Here is a 14,075-nt window from a genome sequence, read left to right on the forward strand (position 1 = left end):
GTAGCACCGGAGAGCAGGCTGGGCTTCCCTCCGGTTTTCTGTCATATGAACAAATGACTCTCCAGCAAACAAAAAAGGCTTAGGGGGGCTATCACAGCCACTTGTCTATGTGTAGCATGTTAACACACACTCGCTACACAAAAGTGGATAGTGCACTCAGACTTGCTAACACTCATCATGTGACAGAGCGCTATGCCTTCTCCACCAGTCTGAGGAATAAAACCTCAAATTTGATTACAAGCAACCTTTGGCTCCCTGGCCATCGCACAATAGGCTGAGCTGTCTGGGCCAATTTCCATGCTCAGCATGAGGTATCTACACGTGCAGACTGCGGCTCCCAGTCACCCCCCTACACACTCATAGAGCAGTGTGGATATGCCTGTTTACTGTGCCTAAACTCCGGGTCTGTCGCCCCTCTTGTTGGACTTTCTATTAGAATGTTGAGGATCATTAGTTGCAGTGTGAAAGGTTACACAAGCCTCTTATTGGACGTGTTTATGGCACAACATTACACGTTTGTACAGTTGCAACACCCTAAAATGCAACATATAACAATCACGACACTAAAAACTGGATAAATAAATATAAGTGCTTGAGTCTGCCTGTCAGTGGAGTGACATGGATGTTTCTGTAAAGACCTTTGTAAATGTAAAATTAAGGTTTTGGCTAATAGACAAATAAAACAGCTGCCAAAAAAAAGTATAAGTAACAGTTTGCAAGGTTTTCGTTCATCCTTAAACAGCTCTTCCTAATGAAATAGTTTATCAAACACACTAATATGTGATAGAAAAATTGCCTCAGAGATGCAAACTGTATATTAGTAATATGCTGTATCCATGGAAACATTCCATTTTATACAATATTGAGTTTAAAAAAATTAATTTTAAAGACTTACAACAGTAAATTTTACTCTCATATGTTATATGTATTTGTTATACAGAATCATAAATGTGCTTGTTTTTCTGCAATTATATAAAGCTAGGAAAAACACTGACAGATGCAAGGGTAATAAATAATAAATTCATTAAGAGATCAAACTTTGATTTTTTTTTTAAGTCAAGCCATCTTGTAAAGCAGTGTGAGGTATCCTATCCTTCGGTGGTGTAATTTTCAGCGAAAAGATCAGAACTTTTCATCAGCTTCATGAAATTAGTTGATGATGGGGGGAAAATGTCATGATCACATTACACCATCAGCCCATTTATTGACAAAAACGTGGCCTGTTTTTGAATCTTTTCGCAACCAAGAAAACCCTCCCAGAGCACAGAGTTTTTGAAATTAAACTGAAAGAAGAAAAGCACATTTCAAATGAACTGCTCAGGGGTTTGTGTGGGGCACAATGGAGCTCTGAGGGAGGCTGGAGAAAAGAGAAAACTATTTACTACTGGAGAAGACTGTTTGGTGCATGTTAAACTTTGGCCAGCACTGCATTGTCTCTGGTGTCTATCATTTAATAGGCTAGTTGACATAATGAATGAGCCAGACCCACCTTCTGCCACTCCAGAAAGGCCCCAGCCTTATCTGAATTGAGAAGCACATTAGAGCCTCTCAGCCAATCACGACGCAGCCCTGTAGCAAAGTGCAGGCCCAAAAGAGGAAGAGCAGAGAACTTTTGTTTTCTTCAGAGTTTAATGAAGTTGGCCTGGTCACTCAATAGGGGATTAAAGGAGAATTTAGTGTCACTGAGCTGTGACTGCTGAAGAGGGAACTCAAGTGTTCGGGTCACTGTGTGAACAGGATGGTCTCAGTTCAGAGCTGTACCAGAAGGAATATGGCAGGCTTTCCTCCCGCTTTACCAGGCTTTGGGAGCTCAGGAAAGAGTTTTCTTATCGACAATCTGCTGCAGTCTCAGACACCTTTAGCCCGTCCGGAGGGGACGACAAGTGGACACCTGAGACGAGCGGCTTGTGAACGTCCGAGGAGAACCTGGGGCCCTGAGCATGGAGCCTTTCAAAGCCAGACCCAAAGTCCTCAGCAGGTGAAAGACTTAGGAGGACCACTTCTGCCACACTCAGGTAAACAGATTTTTATTTGTTTTTAATTGCAAGCAGGGTTTTTGAACACATTCTCATACCTTCAGATTATGTCAAGGGCTTTGAATATGCACAGCTACATCTTTACACTCAAACAGCACTTTTTGTTTAGCTTTTTCTTCTTCTTCCTTTTACCTCTTCTGTCTAAGCAAATGTAGAGGATAAATACTGATTAATTTGATAAACTAGGCTGGAAATGTACATAGATTTTGTATGAATCTATGTATCTAAAGGTAGATTCTATGCATCTTTAGAAGTCACAGTGAAGCAGGATGAGTCACCAACATGCTGCCATTAATAAAGCGAGTTTTGTAAATTTGTTCTACAGAAATGCATGTAGAAATATTCTCTCATAATGTATATTACTGAAAACTCAAAGTAAAGAAAAACGTATTTATGATATCAACTATCAACTACATTTTCAAATTTTAATCAATGTCCATACATACTGTCTAAATGTCTGATGGGACAGCCTCCAAATTTCACTTTAAAGTACAAATAAAATTGGGTGGTGTGAATTTGAACAGAATTTAATATTAAATACGGCAGAAAACAAGCAATCGATTTATTCCACAAACAGTTTCAACATTCTCAGCCTCAGTGTAAAAAAATAATGGCTGCAAATGTTTTTTCTCAGTTCATATAACTTTTTTTTAAAACTATAAATCCGGTAGATTTTTTACAAATATGCAAGATTTCTAATCACGACTTGGTCATTATCGCCTCCCAAATATCATGTAAGCATTTCACTCTCAAACTTTCAATCTAATTCTCAAAATGATACAAAGTAAAACCTCCAAATGCTGTTAGAAACTGGCAGTAATTCACGTACAGTCCTTATACACATCTCCCACCTGGCTGTAACATTTCTACATCCGACTGTCCCTTTCTATCTTTGCAGGTGTGCTGAGCAGCGTTTTCCTGCGCAGCCCGCAGTATCTGTTGGCATGCTGCGGTGGGTCCAGCCCCCCTCCTGTCTTCTCCAGTGAGTGTTTTATGCCTCATCAGCAATGCCTCAGCTACTCTCTAAGCATTAGCAGCAGGGTCTCCCATGCTCTCCACAGCTAATTACTGATGCAATGCCAAAGAGCTAATTCTCCGTTCAACTCTGCACAGCTCTATTCATAACCATTCACGGCTGTTTAGGACGGGGAAGAGGGGTGGGTTGCAAGGCTTTTAGGAGTCCCAGAGGCCCCCTGTTTTGTACTGGCAAATACACACGTTTACTAGTGCAAATATGCAGCGCTAATAAACATCTTGTCTTCTGTCATATTAAAATAATAATTACCAAGTGTGGATTCTTACTGCTGAGTAAGACAAATAGTTTCAAAGCTTTGCACAGCCTCAGCACATTAAAAAGAGACTGGTTGCGAATCCCAACAGTTTCAAGTTAAATCTTCAAGCTAAATTAAATGTGACAACAACCAGGAAAGATATAAGTAAACCTGAAATGTTTACATTCTCCACAGATGGAAAATGTAAATGTGCGTCTGAAATGTTTCAGCGCATCTCCTTTAGGACTTGTGTAGAAAGTCGAGCAGAATTAATCAAGGCAAGCGTTTGTCTTATTTGGGCATTGTCCCTGAGCAATTGGAAGTTATTAGTTGCCGCATCCGATGATGCCTGTCAAGAGTTGTGGAAAATAGCACAAATCAGAAAGCCCTCATCCCACAAGTCCCTGGAGTCCTCTTAGTAGGTTGACACTTTCCCACAGTGCCCGGCAACAAAACAATGCCAACTCCAGCCGTGACCAATTGGCACTTTCACTCCACCATCCACACGCGACCTCGCTGCAATTTTTCACTGCAGCAATGAACTCCACTCAGCACAAAAAAAAACTCGCCCATTTCTCTGCAGAAGAGGGCTGGACAAGGAACATCCCCCGCCCATTGTGTGGCTAAAGAGCCTGGTTCGCCGACCCCCCTCCTTTCTCCTGTCCTTCAACTCTCATTCCTGCCCATTGGAGACCTCTTGACTAGGACATAAAGCATTCAATGAAAGTGACTTTTATAGACTTATTCGAGCTCATCTTCACATACAAACTGGCCTCAAACTTGCAAGAGAAAAGATTTAGTGTTGGGCCACGGAGCCTTCGAGTAATGGCATTTCCATTGAACGGTTCTATTGTTGGTGTCCCACAGAGCTCTATAGTTGGCCCACTAGGGGAGACACACACGTTGCCCAGGAATGACCTGGTAATCAGCTATTTAAGTGAACGCTATTGAGCTCCAATAGAGAAGTGAGAAGCATGTCCAAACCCGTTTTGTGCTCTGTAGAGGTGGTCTATGTGCAGATTTGTCGTACAGATTAAAAAGCCAACGTTGAATAGATTGGATAAATTGTTCCACTTGACTTTTGTTGTGCGTGCACCTGTGAGTGAAGCAGCGTGGGATTGGTCCTCACAGGTCACCAAATCCCTTTTTTTCTCAGTTGAAGCGGCTTTCTATTCTCTTTAGTCACCCCCACTTTGTTAAATTGGACAAACAGAAGGAGAGAAATCAAAAGTGAGTGATAAAGTGAGTGTGACCAAAACAGCCATCATCGTGGTTTAAAAATGTAGGAAATGTGGGACGGTTGTTAGATACACACTGACAAGGGACTGAATCAGATTTTGAGTCTTTAAGTTAAAAATATACAAATCCGGACATAATAACGATTAATGTAGCTGCTTATTTTCCATTCACTGCACACCACCTCTCCACTTTTTCATGAAGCTACACTTGATGTTGTGATGGTAAGACCTCGTGGCAGAAAGGAACCATTTTTAATTGCTGCACTAACCAATGATCCACTGAACATCCAAGACGTTTAGATGACACTGAAACTCTGGTCAACACACTCACATCCGCATATTGTTTTTGTTGCAATATATTTTTCAGAGGGAGCCAATATTCAAATGTGGTCTGCTAACATAAGTCCTAAATCACGAAGAGGAATCCTTAGGAGGGCGGTGTTCTCTGAAGAACAGAGGAAGGAGCTGGAGAGAACCTTTCGGAGACAGAAGTACATCAGCAAAACAGACAGGAACAAACTGGCAGCTGATCTCAGTCTAAAGGAGTCACAGGTAATTAAAATTGGAATTACATATTATTTTCCTCATGAATATATGCCTACAGCTGTGACAGTAGCTACATTAGGTGTACACAGATACAGGAGCATCTGAAAATTTGTTGCCACTGCGAAAATTATGGTGGAGCTAAATAAAAAGTCAGAAAATCACCATATTTTACAGAATAAGTGAGAGGAACTGGAGGTAAAATAAAGGCATCAAGTCAAGAGTATTTTTCCTCGGTGTGCCATAATTGTCTTAACAAAACTTCATGACATTACATTTTCCAGATACTTCAGTCTGTCAGTCAAAGTACTGCACAGACAGCTCGATATTGTTATCCTGAGAGCTACGTGACTGGCACAGCTAAAACAAACTGAGTGAACAAGCTGAACTAAAATGTTTTTCCACTCTCCTGTTCCTTCAGGTAAAGATCTGGTTTCAGAACCGCCGCATGAAGTGGAGAAACTGCAGGGAGAAGGAGGTCCACAACAATCGCTCCCCAATGGATGAGCTCATGGCCCGAGGTCTCGCTCAGGAAGAGGAAGAACCATCGCAAAATCACACTGATACAAAAACAGAGCGATCGCCAGCACAGAAGGGTACCCGGGACACATGAGAGGCCAAAACGAGTGGATAGTAAAAGTGACTTTCTTAGATCCCCAAAACCCTCTAAAAGACTGCAATGCTGGAAAGATGTTAGAAGTATGTGGATGGAATACACCATCTGTGAAGACTAACACTGATAATATTAACTTTACTCTGAATGCATGCCACGTTTTGTTACATCATGAATGTAAATAGGCTCAACTGCTTGGTCAGTGGTTATCTTATTGCATTTCACAGGCTCCAGTGAGCAATTTCACGGTTGTTACACTGACAAGTCTTTCCAGGAAAAATTCTGCACTCTTCAATTGTAATTGCAATCACTTAAAGGCCCAAATGAGTCACTTCATTTACTTCCATTTGCATATCAAGCTTTTTATTTTTTTATACTTCATGTTTTGGTGAGCTTTACACTAATACTCTGTTTATAATCCTTTTGGAGGTCATATTTCACTGGGTATATTTTGTAAATATTTTTTTTTTCATGATCTTGATTGAAAATAATAACTGTAAATAAAGCGTTTCAATAAATCATGATCTCCACATTGCTTATTCTAATTTTCATGCTAATGAACACTCTACGATAATACCATTTAGCATCTCTATAAATATGGCTTCCCATTGAAAAGAAAATGACCAAAATAGATCATGAGGAAACATTTTTTTATTTATTATTTTTGAACTTTTTATGCGCTATGCTCAAAAGCATAATTACTTATTTAGCTATACCAACAATAGTGCAAGGGGACAAGTGAAATGCATCAGGAATTTAAGCATCTACAGTAAGAACATAAAGCACAGTTAAAAGCAGATAACAGACTTTTTCGAGTCAAATGTTGAATATACCTCACTCGGCTTTGCTATCACTTCAGTATCAGCAGTCCAGCCCCGGAAGGGTGGTGCATTTCAGGATACGGAGATAATTTTTGACTTTGTTGGAGTCTCTGCGGAAGCAGTAGAGTAGGTCATGATGGTCCACTGAGTCCAGCTCTCCCCGTTTGTAGAAAGAAAAGGCAGAAGAGGGAACCAAACTCTCTGGAGAGATGTAGCCCACAGTGTTCCCAAGCAGTCCCTCTAACTTCATCTGAGGTGGACAGAATCAAAGTTAATACATTAGCTCCTTCAAGGAGTGCTCAAAGATGATGAATTTACGTGGGTAACTGAAAATGAAAATTCTGCTGAGTTTTGAGAACACACATAACATACCTCACGAACAGTGCCAATTTGCCATTTCTATTGAATAATTCCTCCCAGCACATTAAAAATAAACTATATCAGATGTGCAGGGATTTCTAACTGCAGTGCGACCCATTACAGGCAAAGAAAGCCTTCTGAATTCTTATTCTTAAACTATAAAAAAAAAAAAAATTTATATAATCACATCTATAAGCACAGAAACCATAAGTGGATCTTTACCTTCTCAGCCATTTTTGTCACTCCATCTCTCAGCTCCTGCACCATGTCGGTGATCTCCAGCGCCTTGTTAGAGGTGTAGTGGTTGAAGTCTTGGTTCTGATCCTGAGACATGCTCCAGTAGAGTTGTGACAGGGGGTCACTCCAGGCCCCAAGCAGCATGAGAATCACCTCTGTCAGTTCCTGTCTCTGCACGTGAAAGGAGGGCTTAAATAATTTGGTGGTAAAGCCACAGCCCAGGCATCGTGCAAGAATTGTTCTGCTATATTTTTTGACATCACTTCTGCGCATGCATCGCCACGTGTGTGTAATATTAACACTCACCCCGAATCTTTGTGCATTCTCTTTGTCATCTGGTGTTAGTATCCCGTATGTGTGGCACCTCTGTTTTCCTATGAGGTTCTTGTTAGGAAAGAAATATTGCTCCTGTGTAGATTAAAACATATACAACCACACTGTGATGCCAGAGGTTGGAAAAAAAAAAAAAAAGAAGTCAACTCCAACGAGGGTGATTGATGGTGAATAAATGGCAGACAAGGGGTGATGGATGGTGATGGATGAGGAATGTCAAGCATGAAAAAACTCACAAATTGAGAGTGCAGGTCACTGGAGATGCCATGCATTCTTGAGGACTGTTGTATGACCCTGTCAAAGATATCTGCCAGGGAAAGGACCTGGCATCCATCCTGCCCATAGCCACAGATCGGGGCAGTGCCAACCCTCATGGAAAGGTTTATGTATGCCAGTATGAGGACGACAAACCAAACTGGAGGAGGAAAAAAAAACAAAACATGTAAGTCAGCAAAATTCACAACTACATTTAACTCGACTGTTTTTGCCATCTTACCTTGTTTCATGATTTCCTTCTTGTAGTAGAGAACCGGATGATGAGTACAGTTCTTTGCCATCAGAGTTATTCTTGCATAGGCTGAAATTAATAATGATGACGTTGCTGATTAAACAAATCCGTTTGCAGAGGCTAAAAAAACATGTCTCTCTATGTCACACGCTATGTCTAGTTAAATGCTCAGCCAAGAGCAGACAAAATTAACCGAGGCAGAAAAAGCACTATACGCTGCAGAATGGCTTTGGCAATTTGGCAATTTAAAGTACTAGATGCATAAAAATTTAATTTGTTGTGATTCATAAGTAGGCCAAATACGTTTCTCTGAAGTGTATTAGGAAAGAAATAGACAATACAGGGTTTCCAGCTGTTTACATTCAACCTTATGTTGAAATAAATGATTCATTCAAAAGTCCCAATACTGTTCTAATGCTGTAGCATCACATCACATCAAGAGTCTGATACAGTTATTAAACTATATGGAGTAATGATGCTAGGACTTCACTGCAACTCAACTATGCCCAGGGGAAAACAAACTCATACATTTGAGATAACTAGCGCTCACTGGGGCCGCTAACAATGTTCAAACATTCAGCATTTATTTGAACCTCCAAGACATCATCAGTGAAGGCTACAACAGAAAACTGAATGGTAAATAAAAAGAAGTATTGTCCAGCAGCCCTAGCAAGGTCTGCTCAGCCTGGTAGTAAAAACGAGGCTATTCAAATGTAAAGCGAGTGATTTATCTTCTCATTAGTGCTACACAGCCTGCTGTGAATACAGTCATGAGTCATTTCAATTTGACTTCTTACGCAGAGCCACTTTTCAGGCAGAAAAAGAGAAAAATCCACATTGACGTTAATGCACGCATGTTTTTTTTTTTTCTACAATACATAATACTTTGTCTCTGCACCCTTTTAGTACTTGCAATGGTACCACAATAGTAAACCAGTGCTGCATTTCTCCATTAGTGTACCACCTTAGTGAAACCACTGATAAGCATAGAAATAAATAAATGCAAAAGGTTAAGAAATATGGAACAGAAAAACCCAGAAAAATAGTTTCAATCAACAATTATTTTATTGTCATCTTTTTCACAAAACACACACATTAAAAAAAGATGTTATAAATACACCATTATCCTTATAGAAAATAGAATCTACCATCAATTTACATTTATTATATACTATGTACAGGTTTGAGTGCATCCTATTACTGTGTGCTAAGACAGCAGACATGAGATAATGAGCTGCTAAAGGGAACAAAGAGTGTTATAAATTCATCTGTTCTTATTTATCTTTCTCTACAAAAAGCCCCTTAAAATTTGCTCTTTTTCTCAATATTCCCCCTTGATTTCATCCTAAATTATGTGCTTTTTAAGTGAGGAATTATACCCTTATGTGATTTTACACTACCAAACACAGATTCAGAGCTCCAGTTTTTTTCATGTCCATTCAACATCTGTGGTGCTTCCACTTGCGAGTGGCCAGTGCAATGTTTGTGTCCTTTCTGTGCCAAGGGAAGACACGAGTTAGAGCAAGCTTGCCGTCAGGCTGCACGGAACCGGTCAGCACGTAAAGCTGCGACCGCCCAGGACGCACAAGACCACTAGCACATGCACGGTTGATGAGGAGCCACTGCTGGAGAAGATGCCGGGTGTCGTAAGGCAACAAAGGTCCCTGACGGATGAACTCAACGCGGCCCTCGATCACGAATTCTGGCTCTCCTGTGGAGATGCGAAGGCGATGAAGTTTGGCTGTCACGGCTGTGGAGAAGAGGGAAAAAAATAATTAGCATGAGAAAAATTGACATTTGTGATGCTAAAAAGGAAAATACATTGCAGATTAGCTTTGTGAAATAATTTTAATACATACCAAAGTGGTGGTGACAAAAAGCATCCAGGACTGTTTTCATTGCAGGAGCCTCCTCCACAGAAGGACAGTGTTGGCAGGCAGGTTTAGGTAAGCCTGTGAATAAGATTAAGCATCGTTTAATGCAACTGAAGCACATGGTAGTCAATGTTTCCAATTGGATGACAGTGAAGTAAAATAACATCTTAATAATTTGCCTTTACCTTTAGCAAAGTGGCTGAATTTTGCATGGGGAGAGAGACACATGTCTTCCTCAGCAGGGAAGCGGTCACAGTCAAGAGCCTCAGGCCATGGGTGTCCCTGGCAGGCAAGCACTGGGGCACAACTTTGCCTCACTGTCAGACACAGACTCCGGCAGGGCTGGATAAAACTGATGGAAAGGAAGAGAAAACGTTAGATGATGGCTAACAATAACTGCAATCAAAATAAAAATATAGTCAGTTGTTTTACAAAGGTAACAATTTCAGAAAGAAAAAACAACAAAAAAGCCTACTTACGTATCAAGACAGACAGGAGCAATGAGGGAGCAGAGGAAGGCCTGGGCTTGAGGGTGGCAGCCGGTCTGCAACAGGGGCCTCCAGTCCTCTGAACGTGGCACCACTTCCCCTTCCAGGTTACTGTGGCCCAAAAAGTTGGGAAGCCGCATCTCTGAGTATCCAATGTCTTTGCAGACCTTCATCTGGTTGGGGATGGTGACGCAACGTGTGGACTGGCCCATGTCAAATGCCAGTAAAGGACATGCCAAAGCCAGGAAAGTCACAGCGAAGAACACAGCCATAGTGAAAAGTTGGGGAAAATTCAGAGTCCGCAAGGTAAATGGAAAAACTTCTGAGGCTGCTTGTCGTCAGTCTCTGCTGTCTTGAATGGCTTTTTCCAACTGATGTGGCTTCCTTTATATACAGCTGCATCAGCCAGCCCCATCAGCCTGGAAGTCTGTTATCAACTACCTATCAAAGACGCAGAGACAATGCGTTTGGAGACATCGTCTTGTTTTGTGATGACTGCAGACAGAGGGGGGGCAGATGGAGGGTGTGTGAGCTAGGGGGGAGGGAGGGGGGACGATGGGCAGCTTTCACTGAGGAACGACCCTCCATACAAGCTCCTTCATTTGCTCTCATAGGTCCAGGAGGTAAAAAAAAAAAAAATGTCAACACTTCATGGCAAAGAACTAAACTCTGAAGTATATGCGGCGAACTATGCAATCATCACTGTGTTCACAAACTACAACAAAAATGCTGAGTTTGTTTATTATTATGTCCAGCTCAACATTATATCAGCTTTGAGCAAAAGACGTAAAAAAAAAAAATAACACAATGATCTAACAATTTCTTTTTTATTATTTGCATCGGCTGATATGCAAAGCAAAAATCCCCCAAAGAGGCTCTGCATCTCTGAAAGTTCCTCCTGAGGTTTTTGTAGACAGACAGTCTCCTTCATACTGCGAGCCTCTTTCATGTGTCCCTGCTTCCTAATTGGAGGGCTTCATCGTCGCAGCCTCCACTTCTCATTAGCAAAGCAGCGTCTCTTGTGGCATACCTGGCTTTGATGTGCCAATAACACAAACTCAAATCCACATGCAAAATACTATTAGTCTACCTCTTTTGTTTGTCTGTAAAATGCAACACCAGCAAGGACCTTTCTGCCTCACTAGTTACTGTACACGGTGCTCACACGATGGCACAAGATCTGTGATATGGCTAGAATGAGTTGATGCAATTTCAGTATGAAGCTTTAGATGTTCTTTTTTTTAAAAAGAATATAACCATGCAGTTTCTTTAGACAAAATCTGAACTGAAAAACAATACTTTGACAAAAGATATTAAACTAAGGTGTTTCTGTGTTCTGTTTACATATAAATAACAGAGCAACATCTGCTGCTGCCATGCAGAAATAACATGCTAACATCCCATTCAACAGATAAGACATCTTGTTCTCAGATGCAGATCAGAGGTACAGACACTCATTTGTCTCGTTCTTTCAGTCTCATGTATTTAGGAGCCACATTAAAGCGTATTTGTTTGGACGTCGTCTGCCTCCACATTTAGATGATTATCTGAGAGGGATGCCTTTGGGCCTTTTTAAGACTTTCCCTCATGAATCAGAGGTTTCTATTCCCTCGAGCCTTTTAGGGTCATTGTGGCTCAAGAGATGCCAAAGTAAAGTCCAGTCTGATTCGGCCATACTCTCCTTTCTGTAGCAGTATACCAGACCAGGACAATGCACAAGCAACAAGGCAGAGCCCTCCACTGGCCCCAGCACAGCCAACTTTTACAGCCTGATCTGATGAGCGGAGGCTGGTTCCAGTTCGGGTAGACGAGCGTAGCCCCTAAGAGGGGACTAACTGGGCAATTACAGTCACAGGCCAATTTGGGAGAACAATAGGTCCACACATTTAACAAGCTCCCCCTGCCAGGAGCCCAGCAGGGGTCTGTTGTTGGGCCTAATGGCTGCTCTGTAGACACTGTGTCTGTCTTGGTAATGTGTTGCCTGGCCCTACCACAGTTAATGAGAAGGTGATAGTGTGGTGAGCTAAATGGTTGGGCACCTGTCTCTCAAAAAGACCAGTAGGCAATGTAGCCTAGACGATTCTCCTCCAACACCAACAACTACCTTATTATACCTGGGATTTAAATATATTCAGTGGAGATGCTCAAAGGCAACATATTCACAGGATTTAGGAAATTTAGGAAAAGTACACACTATCAACTCACATTTTTGTAAAATGCAGGGTATCTAACATCTCTACACTGTCACTGTGTTTGTGGACCACCTCAACAACACACTACTCTTCATGGTTGTTGGACTTTACAGTTCAGTTCTTCTGATATATCATTGCCAAATGTTTCACCAAGATCTGTGCTTCGAGAGAAATCCCTACTAAAATATAGTTTATGTCATGTCTAACATATATCATGTTTGTTTTCATTTGTGAATTAGAGTAAGTCTTCTCTTAAGCTACTGAGTATGAGCTTTTACTGGTTGGACACCTGTCTGTCAAATACAATCTGGACAAGGCAGTGTTTGATTTTAATAAGCCACATGAAACAAACAAATGATTTAGAAAAAATGCCTCATGGTCTTTTAAGTAAGAAATCTCCAAATACGATCCACAGCCACAGGTCTGTCATGGTAACAATGCAAACACCACAAAGAACCTGGATAAACGGCAGAACAGACACTATAGCTTAAAGTTGCAACACAAAGATCACCCCGCAACGTGATCAATCTCAGGATGAAATATAAAAATAAGACTACCATGATCTTGCAAGCCACCAGTACAACTTCAGAAATCTGCTAATGAGGACTCAGCTTCTAGCTTCTACGGGTTATGTTTTGGCACTGCCATCCTTGTACATGCTAACGTCTCCGTCACAGCTCCTGCAGGTTTCTTTCCATGTTCAGTTTCAGCTGTAGCACTGTGCGAGATTTTGCTGGCAATTTAGTAAAAGTATTGTTTAAATCTATTTCTGATGAATAGTAAGTTGAAGTGAAGACAATACATAGTATTTCTATAATACTGTAGAGTTTATTCGGAAGTTGAAAGTCTGTTCCAAACCAAACAGCAGAAAAGCAAGACTACATGTGCAGCAATCAACACAATATATCATAACCTTATCAACTCAAGTCTTAATGCCTCAACATCCAGGTAGAGTAGACGTCTGTTTGTAGATGCTTAGGTTTTTTCCCACCATCATTTGAAAAGCACAATATAAATGGTGTTTGTGGTATTGTTCTCTCTATAGAACAGTTTTGACTGGCAGAGTGGGACAGTAGAGCAAACACCTGAGACATACAGTACATCAAAGACAAAGGCGTGTTTGGGAAGAAAAGGAGGGGGACTGGGTGTCTGAGTGGGGCTCCCTCACAGCACAACAACCTCAGATAAAAGCTGTCTCCTCCCTGCACATAAGAGACTCATTAACTTAAGAGATTGAAGCCCCCCCATTTGCCTCTTTTCTCTTCCCCCCCTACCACCACCTTCCCTCCATCCTGCTGGGCTCCAGTAGGACTGACAGTCCCTGTGCAGACTGTCAATAGCACTCAATTGTCACATCCAGTCTCCGAGCCTTATGGGCAGACGCTGCCACGCCGAGGTGTGCAGACAACTTCTGCAGACATGCGTGGAAGGTAATGCAAAAAGTTTAAATGTTTTCTAGTATTGGATTTCTCTTTCACAACAAAGAGCTGACACTGAGGCACTGGGATATTTCTGCTGTAAAAACCAGGTCAGTGCCATTGAAATAGGTTTAGTAGCATAA

The 14,075-nt window shown here is 41.3% G+C and overlaps 2 protein-coding genes across 2 annotated transcripts; both read right to left on the bottom strand.

Moving 5' to 3' along the window:
- Positions 1-6,562: 6,562 nt before the first annotated feature.
- LOC103353258 (prolactin-like) lies at positions 6,563-7,958 on the bottom strand. Its single transcript, XM_008276137.1, has 5 exons — positions 7,949-7,958; positions 7,689-7,867; positions 7,426-7,527; positions 7,105-7,290; positions 6,563-6,772 (listed from the first exon to the last, which is right to left on the bottom strand). The coding sequence occupies exons 1-5, from the start codon at positions 7,956-7,958 to the stop codon at positions 6,563-6,565; spliced, it is 687 nt and encodes a 228-aa protein (XP_008274359.1).
- Positions 7,959-9,399: 1,441 nt separating this feature from the next.
- szl (sizzled) lies at positions 9,400-10,594 on the bottom strand. Its single transcript, XM_008276113.1, has 4 exons — positions 10,314-10,594; positions 10,020-10,186; positions 9,820-9,912; positions 9,400-9,710 (listed from the first exon to the last, which is right to left on the bottom strand). Exons 1-4 carry the CDS (start codon positions 10,592-10,594, stop codon positions 9,400-9,402), a joined length of 852 nt encoding a protein of 283 aa, XP_008274335.1.
- Between the last annotated feature and the right edge of the window lie 3,481 nt (positions 10,595-14,075).

Source organism: Stegastes partitus, unplaced genomic scaffold, assembly GCF_000690725.1.
Source record: "Stegastes partitus isolate 25-593 unplaced genomic scaffold, Stegastes_partitus-1.0.2 Scaffold65, whole genome shotgun sequence".
NCBI classification, from domain to species: Eukaryota; Metazoa; Chordata; class Actinopteri; family Pomacentridae; genus Stegastes; species Stegastes partitus.